The following is a 25852-nucleotide window of genomic DNA, read 5'->3' as shown; positions in this document are numbered from 1 at the left end:
ACACAATATGTTAGACAAGCTTTATTCAGGCATGAATGATAGTGCTGTTTGCTGTGAGTACTCTGTTAATGAATCAACAATATGTATTAAATAAAGTGTCATTAAACAGAAATACACGTAAAACAAGGTTATGTATTGATGGCTTGATGAAAATGTGACCACAGGGTGTTAGGATCATAACCCCGTATTTCCCCTATATAACTTCATAGAATATAACTACCTCAAATAATGAGAGTCAAATGTATTTTATTGTCCGTCCAACCTTTACTTTTGATAGCTGTGGTCCCTAATAATGTAGAATATATCCCCATCAGAGGAGAAAATATATACAAAAACAAATACGTTAGAGACAATGTCAGCAGAGGCTGAACCAAATGGGAGAGGCCTGGAGAGTGGGTACAAATCGACATTTATTGACCTCCTCTCCTACACAAATTACCTTATTTCATCTTTACAGTAATTCTATGAAATAAGCTTTGTTATTCTTATTTTACAGATGATGAAGCTGAGGCTCTGAGAAGTTAAAACACTTACTAAAGGTCACAGCCTAGTAAGTGGTGAAACAGAAATTCAAACTGGGGTCTGTCTAACCCACTGAACCGCACCTCTGACCCGTATGGCAGGCACTGCTGCCTTATTGGGCCAGTGGCTCTGGGAACATCATTCTCTGACCCACAACCTAGACACCAAAACCCAAAACATAGCCATTAACTCCTGGGACTCAAAAAACCGAAATTTCCCTCATCCCCTTTACCCCTGGTCATTACAAAGGTTTGTAACCAGAGAATGTGTCAACCTTATTCTTTAAATTATTCTTAAAAGCCTTATTAAAGAAGAAGTTGAAAGGTATTAGCATAGTTTCTCTAAGAAAATTATATATATATATTCTACTCAAAACAAACCAAACAGAAAAAGCTGCCAATAATTAAACATTTAAAATTTGTCATATTAAACTAATCTCTTGATTAAAATGTTCACCTACTTTATTCTGGTCACATTTTCTCAAAAGTCTATAGAAGTTAGATAGCCTCATCCAGCAGAGGGCAGACAGCAGAAGCAAGAAGAACTACAATCCTGCAGCCTGTGGAACAAAACCGACATTCACAGAAAGACAGACAAGATGAAAAGGCAGAGGGCTATGTACCAGAAGAAGGAACAAGATAAAACCCCCCAAAACAACTAAAGAAGTGGAGATAGGCAACCTTCCAGAAGAGAATTAAGAATAATGATAGTGAAGATGATCCAGGATCTCAGAAAAAGAATGGAGGCAAAGATCGAGAAGATGCAAGAAATGTTTAACAAAGACCTAGAAGAATTAAAGAACAAACAAACAGAGATGAACAATACAATAACTGAAATGAAAACTACACTAGAAGGAATCAATAGTAGAATAACTGAGGCAGGAGAATGGATAAGTGACCTGGAAGACAGAATGGTGGAATTCACTGCTGCGGACCAGAATAAAGAAAAAAGAATGAAAAGAAATGAAGACAGCCTAAGAGACCTCTGGGACAACATTACAGGCAACAACATATGCATTATAGGGGTCCCAGAAGGAGAAGAGAGAGAGGGAAAGGACCTGAGAAAATATTTGAAGAAATCAGACTGAAAAACTTCCCTAACATGGGAAAGGAAATAGCCACCCAAGTCCAGGAAGCACAGAGAGTCCCAGGCAGGATAAATCCAAGGAGAAACACACCGAGACATATAGTAATCAAATTGACAAAAATTAAAGACACAGAAAAATTATTAAAAGCAACAAGGGAAAAATGACAAATAACATACAAGGGAACTCCCATAAGGTTAACAGCCGATTTCTCAGCAGAAACTCTACAAGCTAGAAGGGAGTGGCATGATATACTTAAAGTGATGAAAGGGAAGAACCTACAACCAAGATTACTCTACCCTGCAAGGATCTCATTCAGATTTGATGGAGACATCAAAAGCTTTACAGACGAGCAAAAGCTAAGAGAATTCAGCACCACCAAACCAGCTCTACAACAAATGCTAAAGGAACTTCTCTAAGTGGGAGGAAACACAAGAGAAGAAAAGGACCTACAAAAACAAACCCAAAACAATTAAGAAAATGGTCATAGGAAATACATATCGACAATTACCTTAAATGTGAATGGATTAAATTCTCTAACCAAAAGACACAGGCTTTATGAATGGATACAAAAACAAGACCCATGTATATGCTGTCTACAAGAGACCCACTTCAGACCTAGGGACACATACAGACTGAAAGTGAGGGGATGGAAAAAGATATTTCATGCAAATGGAAATCAAAAGAAAGCTGGAGTAGCAATTCTCATATCAGACAAAATAGACTTTAAAATAAATAATGTGGGCTTCCCTGGTGGCGCAGTGGTTGGGAGTCCGCCTGCCAATGCAGGGAACACGGGTTCGTGCCCCGGTCCGGGAGAATCCTGCATGCCGCGGAGCGGTTGGGCCTGTAAGCCATGGCCGCTGAGCCTCCACATCCGGTGCATGTGCTCCGCAACGGGAGAGGCCACAGCAGTGAGAGGCCCGTGTACCAAAAAAAAAGATAAATAAAGAATGTTACAAGAGACAGGGAAGGACACTACATAATGATCAAGGCATCAATCCAAGAAGAAGACATAACAATTATAAATATACACGCACCCAACAAAGGAGCACCTCAATACATAAGGCAACAGCTATAAAAGAGGCTAACAGCTATAAAAGAGGAAATCGACAGTAACACAATACTAGTGGGGGACTTCAACACCTCACTTACACCAATGGACAGATCATCCAAACAGAAAATTAATAAGGAAACACAAGCTTTAAATGACACAACAGACTAGATAGATTTAATTGATATTTATAGGACATTCCATCCAAAAAACAGCAGATTACACTTTCTTCTCAAGTGCTCACGAAACATTCTCTGGGATAGATCACACCTTGGTTCACAAATCAAGTCCAAGTAAATTTAAGAAAACTGAAATCATATCAAGCATCTTTTCTGACCACAACACTATGAAATCAATAATGAATTACAGGGGAAAAAAATGTAAAAAACACAAACACATGGAGGCTAAACAATACATTGCTAAATAACCAAGAGATCACTGAAGAAATCAAAGAGGAAATCAAAAAATATCTAGAAACAAATAACAATGAAAACACGAGAATCCAAAACCTATGGGATGCCGCAAAAGCAGTTCTAAGAGGGAAGTTTATAGCTCTACAAGCCTACCTCAAGAAACAAGAAAAATCTCAAATAAACAATCTAAACTTACACCTAAAGGAACTAGAGAAAGAAGAACAAACAAAACCCAAAGTTAGCAGAAGGAAAGAAATCATAAAGATCAGACCAGAAATAAATGAAATAGAAACAAAGAAAACAATAGCAAAGATCAATAAAACTAAAAGCTGGTTCTTTGAGAAGATAAACAAAATTGATAAACCATTAGCCAGACTCATCAAGCAGAAGAGGGAGAGGACTCAAATCAATAAAATTAGAAATGAAAAAGGAGAAGTTACAACAGACACCGCAGAAATACAGATCATCCTAAGAGACTACTACAAGCAACTCTATGCCAATAAAATGGACAACCTGGAAGAAATGGACAAATTCTTAGAAAGGTATAACTTTCCAAGACTGAACCAGGAAGAAATAGAAAATATGGATAGACCAATCACAAGTAATGAAATTGAAACTGTGATTAAAAATCTTCCAACAGGGCTTCCCTGGTGGCACAGTGGTTGAGCGTCCGCCTGCCGATGCAGGGGACACGGGTTCGTGCCCCGGTCCGGGAAGATCCCACATGCCACAGAGCAGCTATGCCCGTGAGCCATGGTTGCTAAGCCTGCGCATCCAGAGCCTGTGCTCCACAACGGGAGAGGCCACAACAGTGAGAGGCCCGCGTACCGCAAAAACCAAACCAAAACAAAACAAACAAACAAAAAATCTTCCAACAAACAGAAGTCCAGGACCAGATGGCTTCACAGGTGAATTCTATCAAACATTTGGACAAGAGCTAACAACCATCCTTCTCAAACTCTTCCAAAAAACTGCAGAGGAAGGAACACTCCCATACTCATTCTATGAGGCCACCATCACCCTGATACCAAAACCAGACAAAGACACTACAAAAAAGGAAAATTACAGACCAATATCACTGATAAATATAAATACAAAAATCCTCAACAAAATACTAGCAAACAGAATCCAAGAACACATTAAAAGGATCATACACCATGATCAAGTGGGATTTCTCCCAGGGATGCAAGGATTCCTCAATATACGCAAATCAATCAATGTGATACATTATATTAACAAATTGAAGAATAAAAGCCACATGATCATCTCAATCGATGCAGAAAAAGCTTTTGAGAAAATTCAACACCTATTTATGACAAAAACTCTCCAGAAAGTGGGCACAGAGGGAACCTACCTCAACATAATAAAGGCCATATATGACAAACCCACAGCAAACATCATTCTCAATGGTGAAAAACTGAAAGCATTTCCTCTAAGATCAGGAACAAGACAAGGATGTCCACTCTCTCCACTATTATTCAACATAGTTTTGGAAGTCCTAGCCACGGCAATCAGAGAAGAAAAAGAAATAAAAGGAATACAAACTGGAAAAGAAGTAAAACTGTCACTGTTTGCAGATGACATGATACTATACATAGAGAATCCTAAAGATGCCACCAGAAAACTACTAGAGCTAATCAATCAACTTGGTAAAGTTGCAGGATACAAAATTGATGCATAGAAATCTCTTGCATTCCTATATACTAATGATGAAAAATCTGAAAGAAAAATTAAGGAAACACTCCCATTTATGATTGCAACAAAAAGAATAAAATACCTAGGAATAAACCTACCTAGGGAGACAAAAGACCTGTATGCAGAAAACTATAAGACACTGACGAAAGAAATTAAAGATGATACCAAAAGATGGAGAGATATACCATGTTCTTGGATTGGAAGAATCAATATTGTGAAAATGACTATACTACCCAAAGCAATCTACAGATTCAGTGCAATCCCTATCAAATTACCAATTGCATTTTTTACAGAACTAGAACAAAAGATCTTAAAATTTGTATAGAGACACAAAAGACCCCGAATAGCCAAAGCAGTCTTGAGGGAAAAAAGCGGAGCTGGAGGAATCAGACTCCCTGACTTCAGACTATACTACAAAGCTACAGTAATCAAGACAATATGGTACTGGCACAAAAACAGAAATATAGATCAATGGAACAAGATAGAAAGCCCAGAGATAAACCCACGCACATATGGTCAATTAATCTATGACAAAGGAGGCAAGGATATACAATGAAGAAAAGACAGCCTCTTCAATATGTGGCGCTGGGAAAACTGGACAACTACATGTAAAAGAATGAAATTAGAACACTCCCTAACACCATACACAAAAATAAAATCAAAATGGATTCGAGACCTAAATGTAAGACCGGACATTATAAAACTCTTAGAAGAAACTAGGAGGAAACCTCTTTGACAAAAATCACAGCAAGATCTTTTTTGATCCACTTCCTAGAGTAATGGAAATAAAAACAAAAATTTAAAAATGAGACCTAATGAAACTTCACAGCTTTTGCACAGCAAAGGACACCATAAATAAGACAAAAAGATAACCCTCAGAATGGGCGAAAATATTTGCAAACGAATCAATGGACAAAGGATTAATCTCCAAAATATATAAACAACTCATGCAGCTCAATATTAAAAAAACAAACAACCCAATCCAAAAATGGGGAGACGACCTAAACAGACATTTCTCCAAAGAAGACATACAGATGGCCAAGAGGCACATGAAAACCTGCTCAACATCACTAATTATTAGACAAATGCAAATCAAAACTACAATGAGGTATCACCTCACACCAGTTAGAATGGGCATCATCAGAACATCTACAAACAACAAATGCTGGGAAGGGTGTGGAGAAAAGGGAACTCTCTTGCACTGTTGGTGGGAATGTAAATTGATACAGCCACTATGGAGAACAGTATGGAGGTTCCTTAAAAAACTAAAAATAGAATTACCATATGATCCAGCAATCCCACTACTGGGCATATAACCAGAGAAAACCATAATTCAGAAAGACACATGCACCCCAATGTTCATTGCAGCACTATTTACAATAGTCAGGTCATGGAAGCAACCTAAATGCTCATCGACAGATGAATGGATAAAGAAGATGTGGTACATATATACAATGGAATATTTCTCTGTCATAAAAAGGAATGAAATTGGGTCATTTGCTGAGATGTGGATGGATCTAGTGACATAAATCAGAAAGAGAAAACGAAATATCGTATATTAACTCATATATGTGGAACCTAGAAAAATGGTACAGATGAACCGGTTTGCAGAGCAGAAATTGAGACACAGAAGTAGAGAAAATACGTATGGACAGCAAGGGGGGAAAGCTGTGGTCGGGTGGGGATGGTGGTGTGATGAATTGGGCGATTGGGATTGACATGTATACACTGATGTGTATAAAGTTGATGACTAATAAGAACGTGCTGTTAAAAAAAAGTCTATAGAAAAAAATGAGAAAAATATATAGGCTAAATATATAGGCTAAAAACGGTACTATAAATTGACAGTATTAATTAATAGTGCCCAGCACAGTATCTTTCAAGGACTAGACAGTCAACAAAAGTTTACCAACCTTTTAGATCTACATGCTCTATTTTAGTCATATTTAAGTATATCTTCTCTTGTTGCTCTGAGTAGATCATTATATTAAACATACACGAATACACAACTTCCTCTCAAAATTACTTGTATTTTGCTACATAGTGCTTCACTAGGCAAAAGATATAAGAATAGACAGGGGGCAAGGGGAGAGGAGGGATAAATTGGGAGACTGGGATTGACATATACATAGTACTATATATAAAACTGATAACTAATAAGAACCTACTGAATAGCACAGGGAACTCTACTTGATACTCTGTAATGGCCTATAAAGGAAAAGAATCTAAAAAAGAGTGGTGATATATATATATATATATATATATGTATAACAGATTCACTTTGCTGTACACCACACCTGAAACTAACACAACACTGTAAGTCAACTATACTCCAATAAAAATTTTAAAAAGAAAAAAAAATGAACAGAATACTATTTAGTGTTTTGGTTATGAAATGTTTTCTGAAAGAAATGAGATTCTGTTAAGACTGTGCTTAAGGAGAAACAGGATGCAAAATGCAAATACCTGTGAACACTCAGACACACATTTAGCAGAATAAACAAAATCTTTCCAACCGGAAAGCCCAATATCTAGAGTATGTAACTATCCAAACTCCGCACTTCATTTTATAAGGAAGAGAGACATGACAAATAAAAAATGAAAGTAGGCCTTCCCTGGTGGCGCAGTGGTTGAGAGTCCGCCTGCCGATGCAGGGGACATGGGTTCGTGCCCTGGTCTGGGAAGATCCCACATGCCGCGGAGCGGCTGGGCCCGTGAGCCATGGCCGCTGAGCCTGCGCGTCCGGAGCCTGTGCTCCGCAACGGGAGAGGCCACAACAGTGAGAGGCCAGTGTACCACAAAAAAAAAGAAAATAACAATTTATTCACAAATAAAGTTTCAGCATTTGGCAAAGGACTGGTATATGTCTGGCCTAATCTGTAAATATACTGATCATCAACAAGGACCTGGAAGTGATAAAGGACTCTACATAATTTATGAATGGTATGGCTTGAATGTAAGTATATTATTTTGGAAGGTAGAAAATCATTAATCCCTATGGTTAACTTCTTGTTAACTGAAATAATTCATTATCCAACAATTTTGAATAGGGATTTATCTTTATATTTTACTAAAATTAGCAATTTTATTGATAATTTAAATATTAGTAATGCACTTTATGAACCAACATTTTATTTTCAAACCTTCTTAAACCTCAAAACAGAGATGTACATATAAAGAAATACAGATTAGTAATTTTTAAAAGTCATTAAAATACTATCTCCCTTATAATAAATAAGGTGTTACCGCGTAGCTGAGTCTATTATCCGAATCCCAAGTATTATGGTTAATCACTAAGTCTTGTTTTTCCATCCACTATAGGTCCTTTGGTAGTCTCAGCCTCCCTTTATATCTCAAAATGACAGTAATAAAAGATATAAAACAAAAATTTTTCACATATTCAACTTCACCACTTTTTATACATTCTTGTTAAAGTTTTGGTAGGAAAGAAAGATGTAATCATTAATGAAATAAGTTTGAGGCCTACAAATGACAGTACTCACTGCTGTGGTTTAATAGAAAGCTAAAAATAAAAGGTTTATTTTCTAAAATATTTGCTCTGGTCTCAAATGTTAAGTATACCAAACTTAACTGACAATAACTGGTGATCCTCAACCTGCAAAGATTGGTGTTTCCAAAATTCATTTCTATATATTAATTGATTGACAGTCAGAGACTATTTTCCAAAATATTTTAAAGGACCGTTAAGTTATGAAGTTAAAAAAAAAAAAAAAAAACTTTATGGCTCAGAGCACACCTGAAAGTTGTATTTTCCCCACATATTTATAAAAGTTTTTATTTAAAAAAAAAACAAACACTGAATTCAGTTAGCAATTTTCTCCCATCTCTCCTCAGGTGTTTGTCTCCCAAAAGGGATGGGGGACACCAGTTCCAATAGACTCACTGTTGTTTTCATTCAAAAGTAGCCTTAAGGATAGAAACTTTCTCCGATGAAAAAACAAATATGGAATTAAGAATTTCTATTATTGGGCTTCCCTGGTGGCGCAGTGGTTGAGAGTCTGCCTGCCGATGCAGGGGACAGGGGTTCGTGCCCCGGTCCGGGAAGATCCCACGTGCCGCGGAGCGGCTGGGCCCGTGAGCCATGGCCGCTGAGCCTACATGTCCGGAGCCTGTGCTCCGCAACGGGAGGGGCCACAACAGTGAGAGGCCCGCGTACCGCAAAAAAAAAAAAAAAAAAAAGAATTTCTATTATTCACATCAATCCCATTTTCATGGCATAATATTCAAGTTTATTTGCTCACAGATAAAAGAGGTTTTTAATCTCATAACATAAATTGAAAGGGCAGAATAACAGTACTTTACCACTCTTACCCCACCCCCATTACCTCCTATTGTCATTTGGAAGTTAACTGGCTTTACAGACCCAGGTTACTCCATTCTCATCTCAAATTTAAGATACGAAAATTTCAGAAATACTCATAATTTTAAGAAAGCATAGAAATTTACTTATTAATTAAAATAAATAAATTGTTTCAATCAAATTTTGCTGAACCATTATCCTTCATACTACTTTTTTAGAGGTTGACAATTTAGAAGACAGCACAAGATTTTCATAAACAAATAAGACAGAGAGGGGTCAGGGGGAGAAAAATTGGAAAACTTCCAACATACTGCCCTCAGAAATGGGACTTAAGCAACAATGCAATTAAGAAAGCAAGCAGTCAAAAGAAAAATAATTAAAATAACCACATAGTAGTAACTTGGACACCAAGTATGACAGTATCTAAATCAACCTAATTAAAGAATTTTTAAAGTCTGGAACGACTGAAGCTGTTAATAAAAACATGAAAATATTATGACATTTATCTGAGAATATAAAAAAAATAGCTGTTACAAATCTACCAAAGCCACAGTCACAAACTGTACAAGCCACATACCCAGAAACTGTGCAGCGTATGGAAGAGGCGGGTGGGTTTCACTCTCATCAGGTCTGTGATTCAAATGGTAAGCAAAACAGTTCCAACATGGGGAAAAAACGCCGTGGCCTCTTAGGAGCTGAGTGGGTAATATTAGTTACAAGGAAGGCATACACAGCAAAAAGAGACCTGCTAGTATGGCTGCCCCTCTCCTAGACCATTCCAGAGACCTGGGTTCGAATCCAAGATCTGCCAGTGACAAGCTATATAGTCTTCAAATGACTTTACACCCTCAACTTCCATACCTGTAAAATGAGAGGGTTAGGCTGGTAAGAATCTATGGTTTCTTCCAGCTCTAAACCTTTTAACTCTAAAGGCAGTCGATTTATAAGTTTTTAGACAACTGATTAATAGCATATCATGCTTTTGTGCCCATTAGTAAAACACAGGAAATTAACTCAAACCACTCAGCTATGACCAAAAGATTACACCTACACCTAAGCTGCTGCATAATAGAATGACAAAGCTGCAATGTAACAAAGAAGGGAAAAAAAGATGCCACGTTTGGCATATGCCAAGCTGAAACAGTCCAAGTCATAACCAAAACTAAATATTATTATGAAACAGTATTTAGGTAATTCAAACAAACCAACTAGTGAGAACTCAGTTGAAGTTAACATAGAGAAAACAGAATTGTTTGAAAATTTCACTGGTTTTGGTATTATATAAACACATTCAGGTTTTGAATATAGTAAAAGCAGAGTTAATGTTAAATGATCAAAAGACTATTTTTGCATATTTGCTAAGAATCTGGCATATAAATTACCTTCCTTTTGAAATGATAAATAATATTTATATTTTAGACAAAGTGCTTTATGTTTTTATTTTTGCATCAAAAATAATAAAATAATATATAGCTTTTTGAAGCAGTTTAAGGGGAAGCCAAATATTTAAATATTTAAGAGTAATTTAACTCAGCTGAAATGATCTAGCATTAATCCAGAAGAGTAGCAGATACAACTCCTCAAAAATATTTACTGACTTACTCTACTATATAACAAAATTACGTGGTACATCATTATCTTCAATAAATATTTATTAAGCTTTTAAAACACTACGTGCAGAACATTCATATTAAGGTTACATGAAATATATAGTCTCTACAGCTGAGGAACTTACAGCCAAATTAGAGAAACAAAGTATATTTATAAACACAATAAATAGTGTGCAAATGTGTATTATTAAGTATCAAATAAGAAGTACAGACAATAAATGTTACAGTAATTCAGAGTAAGGCAAACCCAAAAAGGCCCAGGTTGGTCAGGGCAGTTCTTGGGAGGAGACACATAAGTTTGGTATTAAAAGAAGACTTTTAAGAATGGTTTGATGCTAAGCACAGAGAACACAAAGCAACTGTTCCTGCTCTTTGCAACCTTATACCCAATCTTATACTAGTTACATCCGTAAGTGATAACTGGACTAAACTATATCAAAAGTGCAACAACTGGGGCTTCCCTAGTGGCGCAGTGGTTGAGAGTCCGCCTGCCGATGCAGGGGACACGGGTTCGTGCCCCGGTCCAGGAAGATCCCACATGCCGCGGAGCAGCTGGGCCCGTGAGCCATGGCCGCTGAGCCTGTGGGTCCGGAGCCTGTGCTCCGCAACGGGAGAGGCCACAACAGTGAGAGGCCTGCGTACAGCAAAAAAAAAAAAAAAAAAAAAAAAAAAAATGGTAGAGCAGGAGTTTTAACTCAAGACAGTGTGTCAGATTCCCAAGCCATGCTAACAATAACATTGAAGAGGTGAGTTCTGCTGACTCATTTCCAAAAGAAATAAAATCTTATTTTAATGGTTACCTTTATAATGTCTAATTTTGAAATACAAGCTATTGCCAAGTTCCAAACATAGTTCTATTAACAAACCTCTACTGGTGTGAATTTATTAATAAACTCTTCATGAGTGAAAACTCTATAAAGCAGATAGCAGTAAAATTTCTATCAGTCAATATATTACTCATGATATCATTCTTATGGTATTTACCATAAGTATATGTGACGATAAAATTGACAGTTTCCAAGTTGGTACCTAAAGCAAGCAGGTCTTATTGTATGTTTCAGAAACTGAAGGGTGTTGGCTGAAACACAGCCCTATTATCAGACTGTTCCAGTCTCCTGCATTGTCTTAGTAACAGAGGTTAAGAGACGGGGTGGGATATTTCAGTGTTAATCAGCGGTTCTCCACCTGCCCGTCCCTCCCCTGGGAACATTTGGCAACATAAATTGGCCTGGAGACATGTGTATTGTCACTACTGTGTGTGCATGTGGGGACTACAAGTAGAAGCTGCTAGGTAGCACCAGGGATGGTGCTAAACATCCTATAGTGCACAGGGCAGCCCTGCCCACTCCCAACAAGGAATTATTCAGTCTAAAATGTCAGTAGTGTCGAGGCTGAGAAACTCTAGTGTGAGATTAAATGTCTGAGGCACTTAGCAGAGAGGGTGGCGTGAGTGTTTAGAGACTGTAACTATAAACACTAAATCAGAGTCCAGTAATACTCAGGAAAGATTAGATATAGCACTCAAGCCGTGATGAGAGCGCTGGCAAGAGGGCAGCCTCCTGCTTTGTTAGGTTTGAGGTGGGTAGTGTAAAGAAAGTGATTGCAACTTCTAGTAGTACTCCAACATTTCACAGTTGTGATTTTTTTTTCTGATAAAAGAACAGGAAATTGAAAAAGTATAAGTAAAAAGAAAAGTAGTTTGCTGGAGAAAAAAGAAACTTCATTTGTTAAACTGTACACAGTTCCACTACCAGCTTACTGAGTGTTTCTATGACTTACAGCAGGGCCCTAGAGGGTTACAACCTAAAACAAAAATAATGGATGTTTTGGACACAATATAAGAGAAAATCAGAACAAATAAATATACATGTGCTTCATTCTGGACATCAGTATTCTAAAGACCAAACATGATCTCAAAAAGCCTGGCTTTTAGCTCCCAAATGTGTAAATGCTCTGATGGTATACTACTGTTCCTTCTTGGGCTTTCCTTTCTCTGAATTTGGGGACCCTCAGTCAAAAGAGAAAAAGTAAAAACTGGACACGTAGCAACCTCTGAGACAGTGCTGACATAAAACAAAAACCAAACACCAACAAGCAAAATTGCTTGAAGTTGAAAGAGTCGGACTTCAGAGGTTATCTAGTAGCAAACCCCACAATGCCAGCCTCTCTTCACATACCAACACTCCTAACAAGTGGTTAGCCAACTCCACTTAAACACTAAACTAAGGTCTATCACTTCTACTAGCTTTCAGAAACCACGAATCACTTCTCACGTAATGGGTATTGAAAGACTGCTCCTGAGCTCTAAAGAGAGCAATGTAATTGATCTAAGTTGCTCCTGCTTCACAGATACCAACTGTTTCTCATTATCAACATTTCCTTAAGCAGAAAAAAAAGCTCACCATCCAAAGACGATTCTAAACTACAACTGGCCAAATCTGCGGGCGTATTTGCCCTTTGACAATTATCTTCTGATAGACTGAAACATTTAAGTAAATGCAGACACATGATTCATCTAAAAAGCCTTGTTTGACATTCTGTCAGTATAAGGAATGACTCATTACATCCTGAAAATGGCACGCTAGGTATGTTTTATCCTCCTACATCGCTCAGCAGGATTTATTCTCCCCTTAACTACATAACCAATGAAAGATACTGATGGAATTCGAAGACTCCGGATCATATTGGGTAAATACGGTACTGTACTTTATACAGTTACAGTAAAGCCTCGTGGAGCCTTGGCAGATGCACGAGAGCAAAACTAAAGTGATTTATTATTGTGCCGTAAAAGAAGTAAATCCTAATTTGTTCTGTGCTGGCTTACCCCAAAAGGGTAGCGGGGGGCAAGTCCCATAAACCCAGCTTTGCTGTCGGGTTTAATTTAGTTTAAATTAACGTCACCGGCGTTGCACCAAAGTTTGAATGGTTACAGGAGGTAAGCCTCTGGCTGTTGCTTCCCCAAAACAGCCCCCTTTCAACTCGCCCCGGGCGCAGGGCGCGCAGCCTCCCAACCGGGCAGGTGGGCCCCGCGCGGCGTCTCCGCAGTGCCCACCCCGCAGCCGCTCCCTTACCTTGGTGAGCTGGGCGATTTTCTTGCTCATTTTCAGGTGCAAGTCCTGGCTGTAGTCCATGCAGTGCCCCGCCTGCTGCGCGGCGGCCGGCGAGGGCGCGAATTTGGCCGCCCCAGCCGCCGAGCCGCCGTAATAGTGCTGCTGCCAGCTCATGCCCGGGGTCGCCATCTTCCCGGCAGACCCCGGCCGGGGCACCGGTGCCCGCGCTCGGGGTGCGGCCCGCCGAGCAACGGCGACGGGGGCGCAGGAGCCGGGGCGGCCGCTTCCGGACCCGACACCCGGTGCCCGCCAGCCGCGGCCGCCCGCGCCACCCCGCCCGCGAACCCCGAGTCACCGCCGTCCAGGGACGGGGCTGCCCCGCCGGCCCGAAGCTGCGGGTGACACCGGCGCGGGGCAGATGCCCAGGGTGCGGCGGCGGCCCCGGGCCCTATCCGCTCTCACCCTCTCTTCAGCTCGCGCCTGGCGAGGGGAGACGTGGGCAGCGTGGCCCCGCAGGTCCCGCTCCCACCCGACACCCAGAGGGACAGCCGCCTAGGGAGGTGCGGAGGGAGGAGGAGACTGGGCGGGCTGCTGCGGGGTGAGGCGGGGACCTGGAGGAGGACGCGGGAGCCGCGGAGCCGCCGTTACCAGGGCTCGCGGAGCGCGCGGGGTGGCGACGTCATTTCCCCGCAGCCAAGCTCCGCCCCGCGCCGCCGCCTGCCCGGCAGCCCGGCTACCGGCGTGGGTTCCTCTTGCGGGGCTAGCAGACAGTGTCTACCACTGCGGCGGGGAGCCCCGAGCTCCGGCCGGCTCGTGGTAAGCCCCGTGTGCCGCGCGTGCCAGAAAAAACTGGGCCGTGGTCACCTTCGGTGTGTAGAGCGCGTGCCGATTTACCGAGCCTTTCCACGTGCATCATCGCGTGCGCGGGGCCCAAGTGGCTCTTCCCCAAGAAAAGCGGCAAACTCACATCCCGCTCCCTCCCAACAATGGCCTCAGCACCGGAGAGGTGCGTAATGAAGTCGCGGGGAATCCGATACCCCCTACCCAGACCCTTCCTTTCAAACTCACACAAACATGATTGTTAAGAGTGTCTTAGGCTGACCGACTACGTGCCAGGCACTGGTCCCTCATTCAACACCAAGTGTCTATGTGGAGAGAACACATTTCATCAGTCAATTGGTATAGCATTGCACCACTACTTCTTCCCAGTCTAATGGAGCCCCAGACAATTATATATGAAATCTACTTGGCTGCAAGTAAAGGGGAAAACAGAAGCTGAACAAGATGTCCTTAAGGATTTGGAGCTGGGCTAAAATGTGTCATTACTTGTGCATTTTCACCTTACTAAATGTGTTATTTCCTACTAATTTTCTCCTAACATCTCTACTTCTGCAGGTCAAATAATTTTTTTTAACGTACTGTCCTCTGTTGAAGTAAATCAGTCATTTTAGAGCATTGTCTGAATCCTCTCCTGTTATAATATGTAATTTCTCTTTAGCATGCAACTAACCACCATATAAATCTGATATTATTAACAAATCCGATTGGGGGCCATATTAAAGTATTTGTGACAAAATCTAAACCTACAAGATGAAGGTCAAATAGGATCTTGAAATACTTCTGGAACTGTTGGAATTCCAGAAAGGAATTTTGAAATTGGCTACCTCTTTTCCCAGATGCTAAGTACTCAGGCTTCCCTCTAACAGAACTTTCAGAAAATAAGTTGTCTAGTTCCAAGGTCCTGAATGGAGCAGATGGCCAGAAACAAATACCATGCAAATTTTGCTCCCTTCTTAAACTCTAATGATTAAATGAAATTAAAGAGAATTAGAAGGTGAGTTATTTCATCAAATTCTAGGCATGGAATATTCACAATCATTTTAGAACCCTCGTGTCCTTTATATTCTGTGCAGAAGTGTGTGTGCTCCAAATGCTCCTAAGTTTCCCTAAATTTTTATAGCTAACTTTTGCTAGGGCAAAGAAGGTGTTTTTTGTTTTTGTCTCTATGATATAGTGGAAAGAATGTAGGACTGGAAATAAGACCAACATGTAGCCTCAACTGAGTCACCAATCTTGTTCATCCCTCAAGTGCATCCTCTGAAGAGTGTTATCAGCCCCTTCCCGGTCTAACTTGGGAGTTAAAGGTTGCAACTCTGGTCCACTAGTAGTTCACTCTGAACCCCATCACAAGAGTTCCTGCCATTGCTATACAGCATAGCCCAGGAGGAGCCTTTTCCTAAATACTCTGCTCAATAGACACCCAGTGTCATTCCATGAATCAGATAGTTCTACCTGACCACAGTGGGCTAAAACAGGTCATCTGATACAGAATTCTATTTAATTATGAATGATACATAGAAATATAAAGTCTAATATAATACACTCATAATCCCATCACTCAGAATCACACTTTTTAAAAATTCAGTGAAGAAGTTGTGCAATAAGAGAGAAAAGAGGAAACGTTAGTTAGGCAAGAAATCTTTGTTTAGCACCTGTATCTCCCGTGAGATGGTTTATGCAGAAATATTTCTCAAAAGCCTATTGTGTGCCAGGTGCTGAGGCTGCAGTGATGACTAAGAATCAGTCTCTGTTAGCAGTCTAGTGGGAAAGACAGACAAGTAATAAGGTGCAATACAGTGTGGTAAGTGTTAATTAAAGGAACTCACAAGAGGGGCCCTTAACCCAGCCTTGGAGTGTTGAGAAGGCTTCACACATGTGAAAAGGTCCTGTCTGAATGGACTCCTGAAGGATGAGTTCTTCGGATTACGAGAGATAGTAGATGTGGACTGCTGGCTCTGAGGACAGCAAGGGCAAAGCCCTGGGGATGAGGGAGAGCATAACCCATTTAGGGAACAGCAAGTGGTATGATATGGCTGAAGCAAAGGGTTTGATGTCGAAATATGAGACAGAGTATGTAGCAAGATTATTCGGGAAGGAGAACTTATTTGCCTTGATAAAGAGGTTGGGACTTTATTCTAAAGGCAGTAAAGACCCACTGAAGGGCTTTAAGTAGGTGACTGAAATAATCACATTCACAGTTTAGTAACGTTAACTCTTGTGACTGTGGAAAATGGGTTACATGGGCAACTTTGTACATGGAGACTAGTTAGCTGGGAGGCTATTGCACTTACTCAGGTAAGAGAGGATGAACCAGTGACCTAAAATATGGCAGTGAGAATAAAAGAAATGGATGGATCTGAAACAACCATAAGTTAAAATAGAAAGGACACTGGGGCTGAGGAGGAGAGAGTAGTCAGGGGCTCCCCCTGAGACAGGGACTGGAGAAGGAGGAAGAGGTGGGGGAAGGTGATAAATTCAAGGTAGAACGTGTTATCTTTGAGATGCCTGTGGAACGCCTAAGTGGAGATTTCAGTTGCAATTGAATATAGAATAGGAGAGGTAATAAGAGTAATCACATTTAACACAGGGAGATCAGCTCGGTGCTCTGTGACCACCTAGAGGGGTGGGATAGGGAGGGTGGGAGGGAGACGCAAGAGGGAGGAGATATGGGGATATATATATATGTATAGCTGATTCACTTTGTTATAAAGCAGAAACTAACACACCATTGTAAAACAATTATACTCCAATAAAGATGTTAAAAAAAAAGACAAAAAAGAGTAATCAAATTTGAATACAACAAGAGAAGGTAAGTATTGCTTACGTGAGAAGACCAGAAGCCATCGGTATGTGAAAAGAAGCATCTGTCTAGGTGGGTTGTCATCTATGACATGATAGAACTTATCCTTGAGAAGCAGTTGTAATCCATAGATGGAAGCATCAGGCCCAAGGGAATGATACCTGAGAAGTGGGCTTTTAATGCAGAATTTGGGCACAGCAGGAGCAGAGGCTGATGCAGGGGAACGGTCACTGAAAGCAAGTAGAGGAATGAGCTGGAAGTAAAAATAATTGTGAGGATTAGAGCTGGACCAGAACTTCAAGTCTCTTATTTTACACATATTAAAGATTAGAAAGGTTGAGTTGCACAGATTTTAAAAACCAGTTAGAGCTAGAATTATGACCTAGATATTTTAAACCCCAGTTCTCTCTGGTTTACCAAACAATAGTTTAAAGCTGTTTGTCAGAGAATCTCTGTTCTGGTATTCTTTAACTAGACATTTCTTATGCTAATATTTCCATATAAATCTTTCAACTACGATTTATATTTGCAATGATGTCGCACAGGCTTGCAAATCCCCTACACACTTTCTGAATTGTTAGAAATGGTGGGAGGAGGGAAGAAGAAAGTGGTAGTGGTCACTGTAAAGACCAATTAATGATGAAGCTAATGAGGCTCACGTGATTCCTTCCAGGATGTGTCCTCACGAGTGGTACCATGATTATAAAATTTAGTAAAAATTTATAAAGATAACATTTTTTTGTATTTTTCCATTAAACTTCCCAAATTGTGTATACTTCAGGCTCCAGGAAACCTAGATTAACCCCAGGCAGCAGTACCTAAAGTTAAGAAGTAAAATGAGGACTGGAATGGAATATTTCATACAATGGACTATTACTCAACCATAAAAAGAATGAAATAATGCCATTTGCAGCAACATGGATGGACCTAGAAATTATCATATTATGTGAAGTAAGACAGAGAAAGACAAATATCATATGATATCACTTGTATATGGAATCTAAAATAATGACACAAATGAACTTATTTATGAAACAGAAACAGACTCACAGACATAGAAGACAAATTTATGGTTCCCAAAGGGGATAGTGGGGGGAAGGGGATAAATTAGGAGTTTTGGATTAACATATGCACACTACTATATGTAAAATAGGTAAACAACAAGGACCTACTGTATAGTGCAAGGAACTATCTTCGATATTTTGTAATAACCTATAATGGAAAAGAATCTAAAAATATATATATATTATTTTTCAGAAGAATTTCATATGTATTTTATATATATGTATAACTGAATCACTTTGCTGTATACCTGAAACTAACACAACATTGTAAATTAGCTATACTTCAAATTTTTTAAATGGTAAAATTTTTTTTAAAATGAGGATCAAGATGCATACTCAAAACTTAATGGACCAAAACCCCAGGCAACAAAAGAAAGAACAGGTAAATTGGACTTCATCAAAATTTAAAACTTTTGTGCATGAAAGGACTTCACCAACAGGGTCAAAAGGCAACCCATAGAGAAAATATTTGCAAATTATATATCTGGTAAGGGATTAATATCCAGAACTTATGAAGAACTATAACTCAACAATAACAAAACAACACAACTGCAAAATAGGCAGAGGACTTGAATAGACATTTCTCCAAAGAATATATACAAATGGTCACTAAGCACATGAAAAGATGCTCAAGGGCTTCCCTGGTGGCGCAGTGGTTGAGAGTCCGCAGTGGTTGAGAGTCCGCCTGCCAATGCAGGGGACATGGGTTCGTGCCCCGGTCTGGGAGGATCCCACATGCCGCAGAGCGGCTGGGCCCGTGAGCCATGGCCGCTGAGCCTGCGCGTCCGGAGCCTGTGCTCCGCGACGGGAGAGGCCACAACAGTGAGAGGCCCGCGTACCACAAAAAAAAAAAAAAAAAAAAAAGATGCTCAAGACTACTTACCATTAGGGAAATGCAAATCAAAACCACAATGAGAAACTGCTTTACACTCATTAGAATGGTTATTATAAAAACAAACAAAGTAACAAGTGTTATATGAAGAAATTTGGGACCCTTGTGCATCACTGGTAAGAATGTAAAATGGTGCAGCTACTGTGGAAAACAATATAGCAGTTCCTCAAGAAGTTAAATTTAGAATTAATATATGATCCAGCAATTCCACTTCTGAGTATGTATCAAAAATAATTGTAAGCAAAGACTCAGAGACATATTTGTAAATATTTGTACACCAATATTCACAGGGGCATTATTAACAGTAGCCAAAACGTGGAAGCCACCCAAGTGTCCATCAACAGATGAATGAATAAATAAAATGTGGTATATATATATACAAAGGCATATTATTCAGCCTTAAAAAGGAAGAAAATTCTACATGCTACAATATGGATGAACCTTGAAAACATTATACTAAGCAAAATAAACCAGTCACAAAAGGACAAATACTGTATGATTCCATTTATATGAGGTACCTAGAGTAGTCAAATTCATAGATACAGGAAGTAGGATATCTCCTACTTTTTTATATTCCTATAAAAAAGTTATATATCAATTATATCTCAATTTTAAAAAAAGAAAGTAGGATGGTGGTTGCCAGGACTGTAAGGAGGTGAGAATGAGGAGTTTCAGGTTGGGAAGTTGAAGAAGTTCCAGAGGTGGATGGTGGTGATGACTGCACAGCAATGTAAATAACTTCATGCACTGAATTGTACTCTTAAGAATGATTAAAATGGTAAATTTTATGTTATGCATGTTTTAGCACAATAGAAAAAAAAGTGGACACTGATTTCTTCAGTGAAAGACATCCTTGCTACTTATGGGAAATCCATTTTAGAGAACAATGAGAGAATGCTGCTCCATCAACCAACAAGCATTTTTTGAATGCTTCCTTTGCGGAGGTGAAACAGTCATTTTCTACCCCAGGTCATCGTTAACTATAGAGAACATCTGGATTTGAGGTTTGAAAGAAGGAAGAAGTGAGGAAATGTTCTTTTTTCTTTTCTCCTCCACCCCACTTGTGCCAGAAGAGTCATAGAGATCAAATCAGCCAGTCAATTAAGAATGGTATTAGGGCTTCCCTGGTGGCGCAGTTGTTGAGAGTCCGCCTGCCGATGCAGAGGACACGGGTTTGTGCCCCGGTCCGGGAAGATCCCACATGCTGTGGAGCGGCTGGGCCCATGAGCCATGGCCGCTGAGCCTGCGCGTCCGGAGCCTGTGCTCCACAACGGGAGAGGCCACAACAGTGAGAGGCCCGCGTACCACAAAGAAAAAAAAAAAGGTATTAAATATCTACAAAAATGCATGACAAGTGGGGTTGGCCAGGTGATCTCCAAGGAACCTTTTGTTCTCATCTGCATCACATTGTTAAGCCTCTTGGGAACATTCAGTACTTGAATGGGACTTAATCTAAGGTCATGCAACAAGGCTTAGTTGCATAAGGAACTCAGAATCAATAGAGACTGTCTACCAGCAACTGAACTCCAGCGGAATCAATAAACACAGTAGATCTGTGTAAGACGTCACACAAATACAGAAAATATTTTGCGTTAAACATTTTTCAGATGACCACCCTTCTCTTAATGCAAGGCTCCAAGTATAATTGGAAAGAGTATCAGAATCCTGATAGTCCAGCCCTGATTGTGCCACTAAGCTACCTCTTTTTTTTTCATCTTTAAAGCAAAGACATTGCCCAAATGATCTTGAGGGTTTCTTATATTTCTCACATATTACATGGTGAATTATCTTGTATTTTTAGAACATAATTTTGTTACATTTATTTGGATATACCACAAATCAATCATTTCCCAACCTTCACTTTCACCTTTTAACACACCCAAAGCATGGTACACAGTATACTCCTAAGTCAGGTTTCGAATCTGTCCAGATAAATCCAGATGGCTACAAGCTGGTAGACATCACCATAAATGAGTTTGATTGTCATTCATTGATGTCTTGCTGTGTGCTTCCTTCTCTTTTTAACCTCTTTGTTATTTTCTTTCCTTCCCCTTGAGCTCAGAAAACTAATCTCTGTCATATCGATCAACTGAAAATAGTATTGAATACCTTCTAAAGTGCACAATCCATAACAAATGTTGAATAACTGTTTGTTTCTGAATTTTAGTTGACTTCATCCACCAAAAATATTATTAGTTTTTCCTTTATTAACAAAGCCAACTTTTTCTATAAACATCATGATCAACCAGCAGCTAACTGGTTTATCAACCTGCTTTGTGTGAGTTTCTCTGAAAGCAGAGACTGAATCAGGTAATTTCCCCGGTAGGTGATTGTGGGAGCCAGACAAATTGACAAAGATAAGAAGGAAAAGCCATTAGAAGATACATTATTGATCTGACTACCACTTTGATCAATTGGGACTCAATCTCACTAAGGACTCTCTGAGGAACCATGTAGAATGCATATCAAAATTTTCCCTGCTGGGACAGAAGGCTGACATATTTATCCACTATATCGCTTCACTCTTTGGTTGAGGGTGGCTCTCAGAGGAATTAACTTCCCTGTGTGTCTGGTCATTCAGTATGGGTTTAGCTCCTGGGGCTTTGGAGAGAGCTGTGAGTTAGCAGCAGGCACTTGGGTACCGTGGCCTGTGTAAGGAACTGTCCAGCACCTCTGCAGCTGAAATCAAAGGAAGTGGCACAGTACGCCAAAACTATCTGCTGTAGTCTATGACTTGCACCTTTCAGATACATTTTTTGCCGTGTGTGAAGTCCATTCTACCACCAGTTCTTTAAGGTCACGGCCAGCTGCTAATTTTCAAAAGGAGTTAAGGCAAGAGAGTTAGTGTAGCAAGCAGATGTCCCTTGCTGCAACTGGTCCAAAGGCCATAACACATTCATCAGGTTCCTTCTCCACCACCCATTTTACATTCCTTATTACCCTTAGCAAACACTTCTGCTGATATAAGTTATTTGCTTGGTGGGGAGACCCAGGCCTTCAACCTTGAAGAGTTTAAGCTTTGCCCATGTCAGGCTGAGGTTGCTACAATTTTTCATGCGGTGCTATCACCAAGCATGGAAGGATAAGGTGAATCCCAGTGAATGTGTTGCGATCTAGAAAGACTCCTCCTTTTCTCCATTATTTACCAAAAATCCTAGGTGCTCATGATAATTGGATCAATTACCCTACCAGTATAAAAAGTGGCCTTTCTTTAAGTGCTGATCTTCTGGAATAAAGAGCCAAAGTGAACCGGTGGTAGTCACAGCTATAGGTTTTGTGAGACTCTTACTGTGTCCCCTACTAGAAGTGATTTTCTTTCTCCCACCTTTAGCAGTAACCAAGACCTAAAAATGTCATAAAGCCTAGGGACATGGGAATAGGAAGCACAAATTCTGCAAGTATTTCTGTTACTGGGTATGATGGTGAGAGGAGCCATTCCTACTTCCCCTCCTTGGTTTCCAGACTCATGTGTTTTAGCTGTTGGTACCCAGCACCCTATATCAGTCATTGGCTAAATGCATATACCACATCCTGTAGGACAACTCTCAACCATGCAGGATGTTGTCCCAAACTAATCTTAGCTCTCAGATAATAATCCTGAAAGATATACTATAAGCAAGGAAGCCAAGCACATATCCAGAATAGGAGATGCTTCCTGTAGGGATGAACTGCTTCCTCCTCTGTGGGGCGGGGGTGGGGAGATCTGATGTAATAAACTCGCCACTAAGTGCTTGGCTGTGTCCTTGAGGATTGATACCCTTCCCAATGCTTAGTACTGGTCTTTGTCGCTGACAAGTCAGAACTCCTGCAGAAGCAGTAGCTATGTCAGTTTGGTGAGAAGCAGCCAATACTATTAGGGCCATGTATAGTCTCTATACCTGCCAACAAGGCTACTATATTCATGGGTTCATTGCACTAGCACTGAGATGTCAAGAAAAGAAGCTGGCTTAACCTAAATGGGAGGAAAGTCCAAAAGGGAGGGGATATCTGTATGTGCATGGCTGATTCATTTTGTTGTGCAGTGGAGGCTAACACAACATTGTAAAGCAAACATACTCCAATAAAAATTAATTTAAAAAAAAAGAATAGAGGCTGGCTGACATTTACCTGAAGAGAATCCTGTCTGTGTGGTTTTTAAGAGCCTACTCAGTGATAGATGCTTTATGATAGACGTTAGTGTGAGACATACAACTGTGCATATTTGTTTCTATTCCTTTAGGTACCTACATATGCCTTTTCCTCAAATCTCTTTATACTAAATATTATAATCTTGCTCATTCTAGGCCTCTGACAAATCAGCCTAATAATTCACAACTGCACAAGAGAGCATATATAACCTTATGTTAGGCTAGTTCTTCCTCCATACACCAAGTGCCTATTCCATGCTCTGAGAACTGTGAGAGTTTCTCTTCATCACTGTCTTTTAGGGCTACCTGTGAATGGGGTATAGTGCAATAGCAGACCATTTGCACCTGTACCAACATATTGAGCCAAGCCATCTTTAAAATAGGCTCTGATTTTTTTCTTCCTCTATCACTTGGTCACAGGGAACATCCCACGAAGCCATGGATGTGGACTGATAGAGACTCACTGATGCAACAGAGGATAGTGACATGAGACTCTGACTACCTGTTTATAAAATTTACTTGTGCCTCCTGGACTTTCTCAGGCCCCATCCTGTATGTACCATTTCTATCATATGATGAATTGCTGCTGTGCAAGCTCACCTTGTAACTTAGATGTTTTGACATTTCCAGTTGCAGTCACTTGATGTCACATGGTCATGTTTTCAGTCTGTACTAGGACCCTGGAATATAACAGAAACTGTTTTTCAAACACTGGGTGGTTCCCTGTAGCAGAAGTCATGCCTTGACTCAGAATCTCAGATCTCTGAGTTGCCACTCTTTTGTTAAATATCTCTAGCACCACTGAATCTGTAGGGTCACGTAGTCCTAGATACAAGGAAGCTTGTACCACTGCCTGAAGCTGCCGTAGAATCTTCTCTTGCTTTGGACCCTACTTGTAATTGGAAAATTTCTGAGTCACTCAATAAATGGTTTGGAACAGTATACCCCATGTGGTATCTGCTGCCTCCAAAATCAAGGACCAAATTTGTGCTGTACCTCTTTCTAAATGTTAGGAATACAAAGTTCAATAACTAAGTATATCCATCCTAGTTATACACTCGGATATTGGGAGAGTAACCATAAGATGGCCTGCAAGCCTACTGGAGATGCCTTGTACCAGGACTCCATTTATCCCCTGACCTCCTTAAGCTCCCACTTTACTGACGGGGCCATGTTGGCATTTAGGTTCCCTGTTATCAGTGTCACCTTAAATTCTGTATCTAACAGCCCTTGAAAGGTTTGGGTAAAAGGTCATAGGCTTTTTTAGGGGAAGAACTGAAGAGTTAATGTATATATTTATAATGGAGTTTCAGGGTCTTTCCTCAAGAGGGATCAGGCTTCCCCCTCAGGCAGTGGGTCTGGGTCTGAGAACTATCTCAGATATGGAAACTCAACAAAGGATTATGATTTTCTATTATGGTTGCTGATCTTCGCCTGCTACTCACCTGCTTTTAATTTTTTCTGAATATGAAAGTCAAGTAATACTTTTGCAGGCTGACTATCTATCTTATCCCTAGGAACATAAAGGTCTATTAGCAATTACTCCAAATCCCTGGGTCCAGGCACCCTGGTTACCCTTCTAATCTTATTGCCTATTATAGTAATTATGCCTTTGATGTTTAAGTACAGCTACTTGGCCTTTACTATCATGGAATTTTTTCAATCCCATTGACTCTAGGGAACCCAATTCTGTGGCAGCCTTTTATTCCATGAACCCTGGTTCATAGACAACAATGACACTGAGATTTTAAAAAATGCTAGTGCATTTCTTATTGCCCTAGTGAAGGGAGTATTCTGGGAAACATAGTCAAAGAGTGGGTCTCACATAAAAAGCTCATTCTAATATGCTACCTCCTTGAGCCTTCTGACCTGTTCCTCTATACTCTGGTGGAAGTTCTGGCATCTCTAAGTCATTGTCTTGTCCAAGCTTCCAAGCACCATCTTAGCAGTGTGTTGGGACAAGCTCCAGGGACAATTGAAAGGATGTTAAATCCTGTGTCATGTTATATTTTCCAATAAACTCTCCCCTATTGACCCTTATATCCCACTCACTATTCAATTTAACACTTTTTAATCTATTCCCATAGATCTTTCCCTCATTCCTGTCAGTACATACTAACCAGATACTGTAATTCTTTCATGGTTATTTCTTCCCATAGCAGAGACTGTACCTCCCTCTTACCATATTCTAGGTCCAAGCAAGTGGAGGGGATCCCAAGGAGGACGGCATCATCTTGTACGTCCTTCCTCTCAGGGAGATGTTTATCCTCTTGAGGAAAGGGGAGACTGCTGTCCTCTAGCCATTGGGAGGAGACTGGCTTCTACAGCCTCCATGACTCAAGAGCATCCAGGGTTTAAGGTCCTCACTGATGCCTACATT

At 40.2% G+C, this 25852-nt stretch overlaps 1 protein-coding gene across 6 annotated transcripts in view; it reads right to left on the bottom strand.

The window, feature by feature from the left end:
- Positions 1-14009, bottom strand: part of FAM184A (family with sequence similarity 184 member A) — a 120321-nt gene extending 106312 nt beyond the window's left edge. For 2 of the 6 annotated variants that reach the window (XR_010933747.1, XM_067702253.1), the window contains exon 1: positions 13771-14009. Coding sequence is in view for 5 of the 6 variants with exons in the window: in XM_067702253.1 (XP_067558354.1) it covers positions 13771-13938 (168 nt within the window). In the remaining variant the exon portion in view is untranslated. The remainder of the gene's footprint in view (positions 1-13770) is intronic. The other 4 variants (XM_067702250.1, XM_067702254.1, XM_067702251.1 and 1 more) reach the window with 2 other exon arrangements.
- Between the last annotated feature and the right edge of the window lie 11843 nt (positions 14010-25852).

This window comes from Pseudorca crassidens, chromosome 13 (genome assembly GCF_039906515.1).
Source record: "Pseudorca crassidens isolate mPseCra1 chromosome 13, mPseCra1.hap1, whole genome shotgun sequence".
NCBI classification, from domain to species: domain Eukaryota; kingdom Metazoa; phylum Chordata; class Mammalia; order Artiodactyla; family Delphinidae; genus Pseudorca; species Pseudorca crassidens.
The sequence above is the reverse complement of the archived record's forward strand: the minus strand, read 5'-3'. Positions and strand labels throughout refer to the sequence as shown.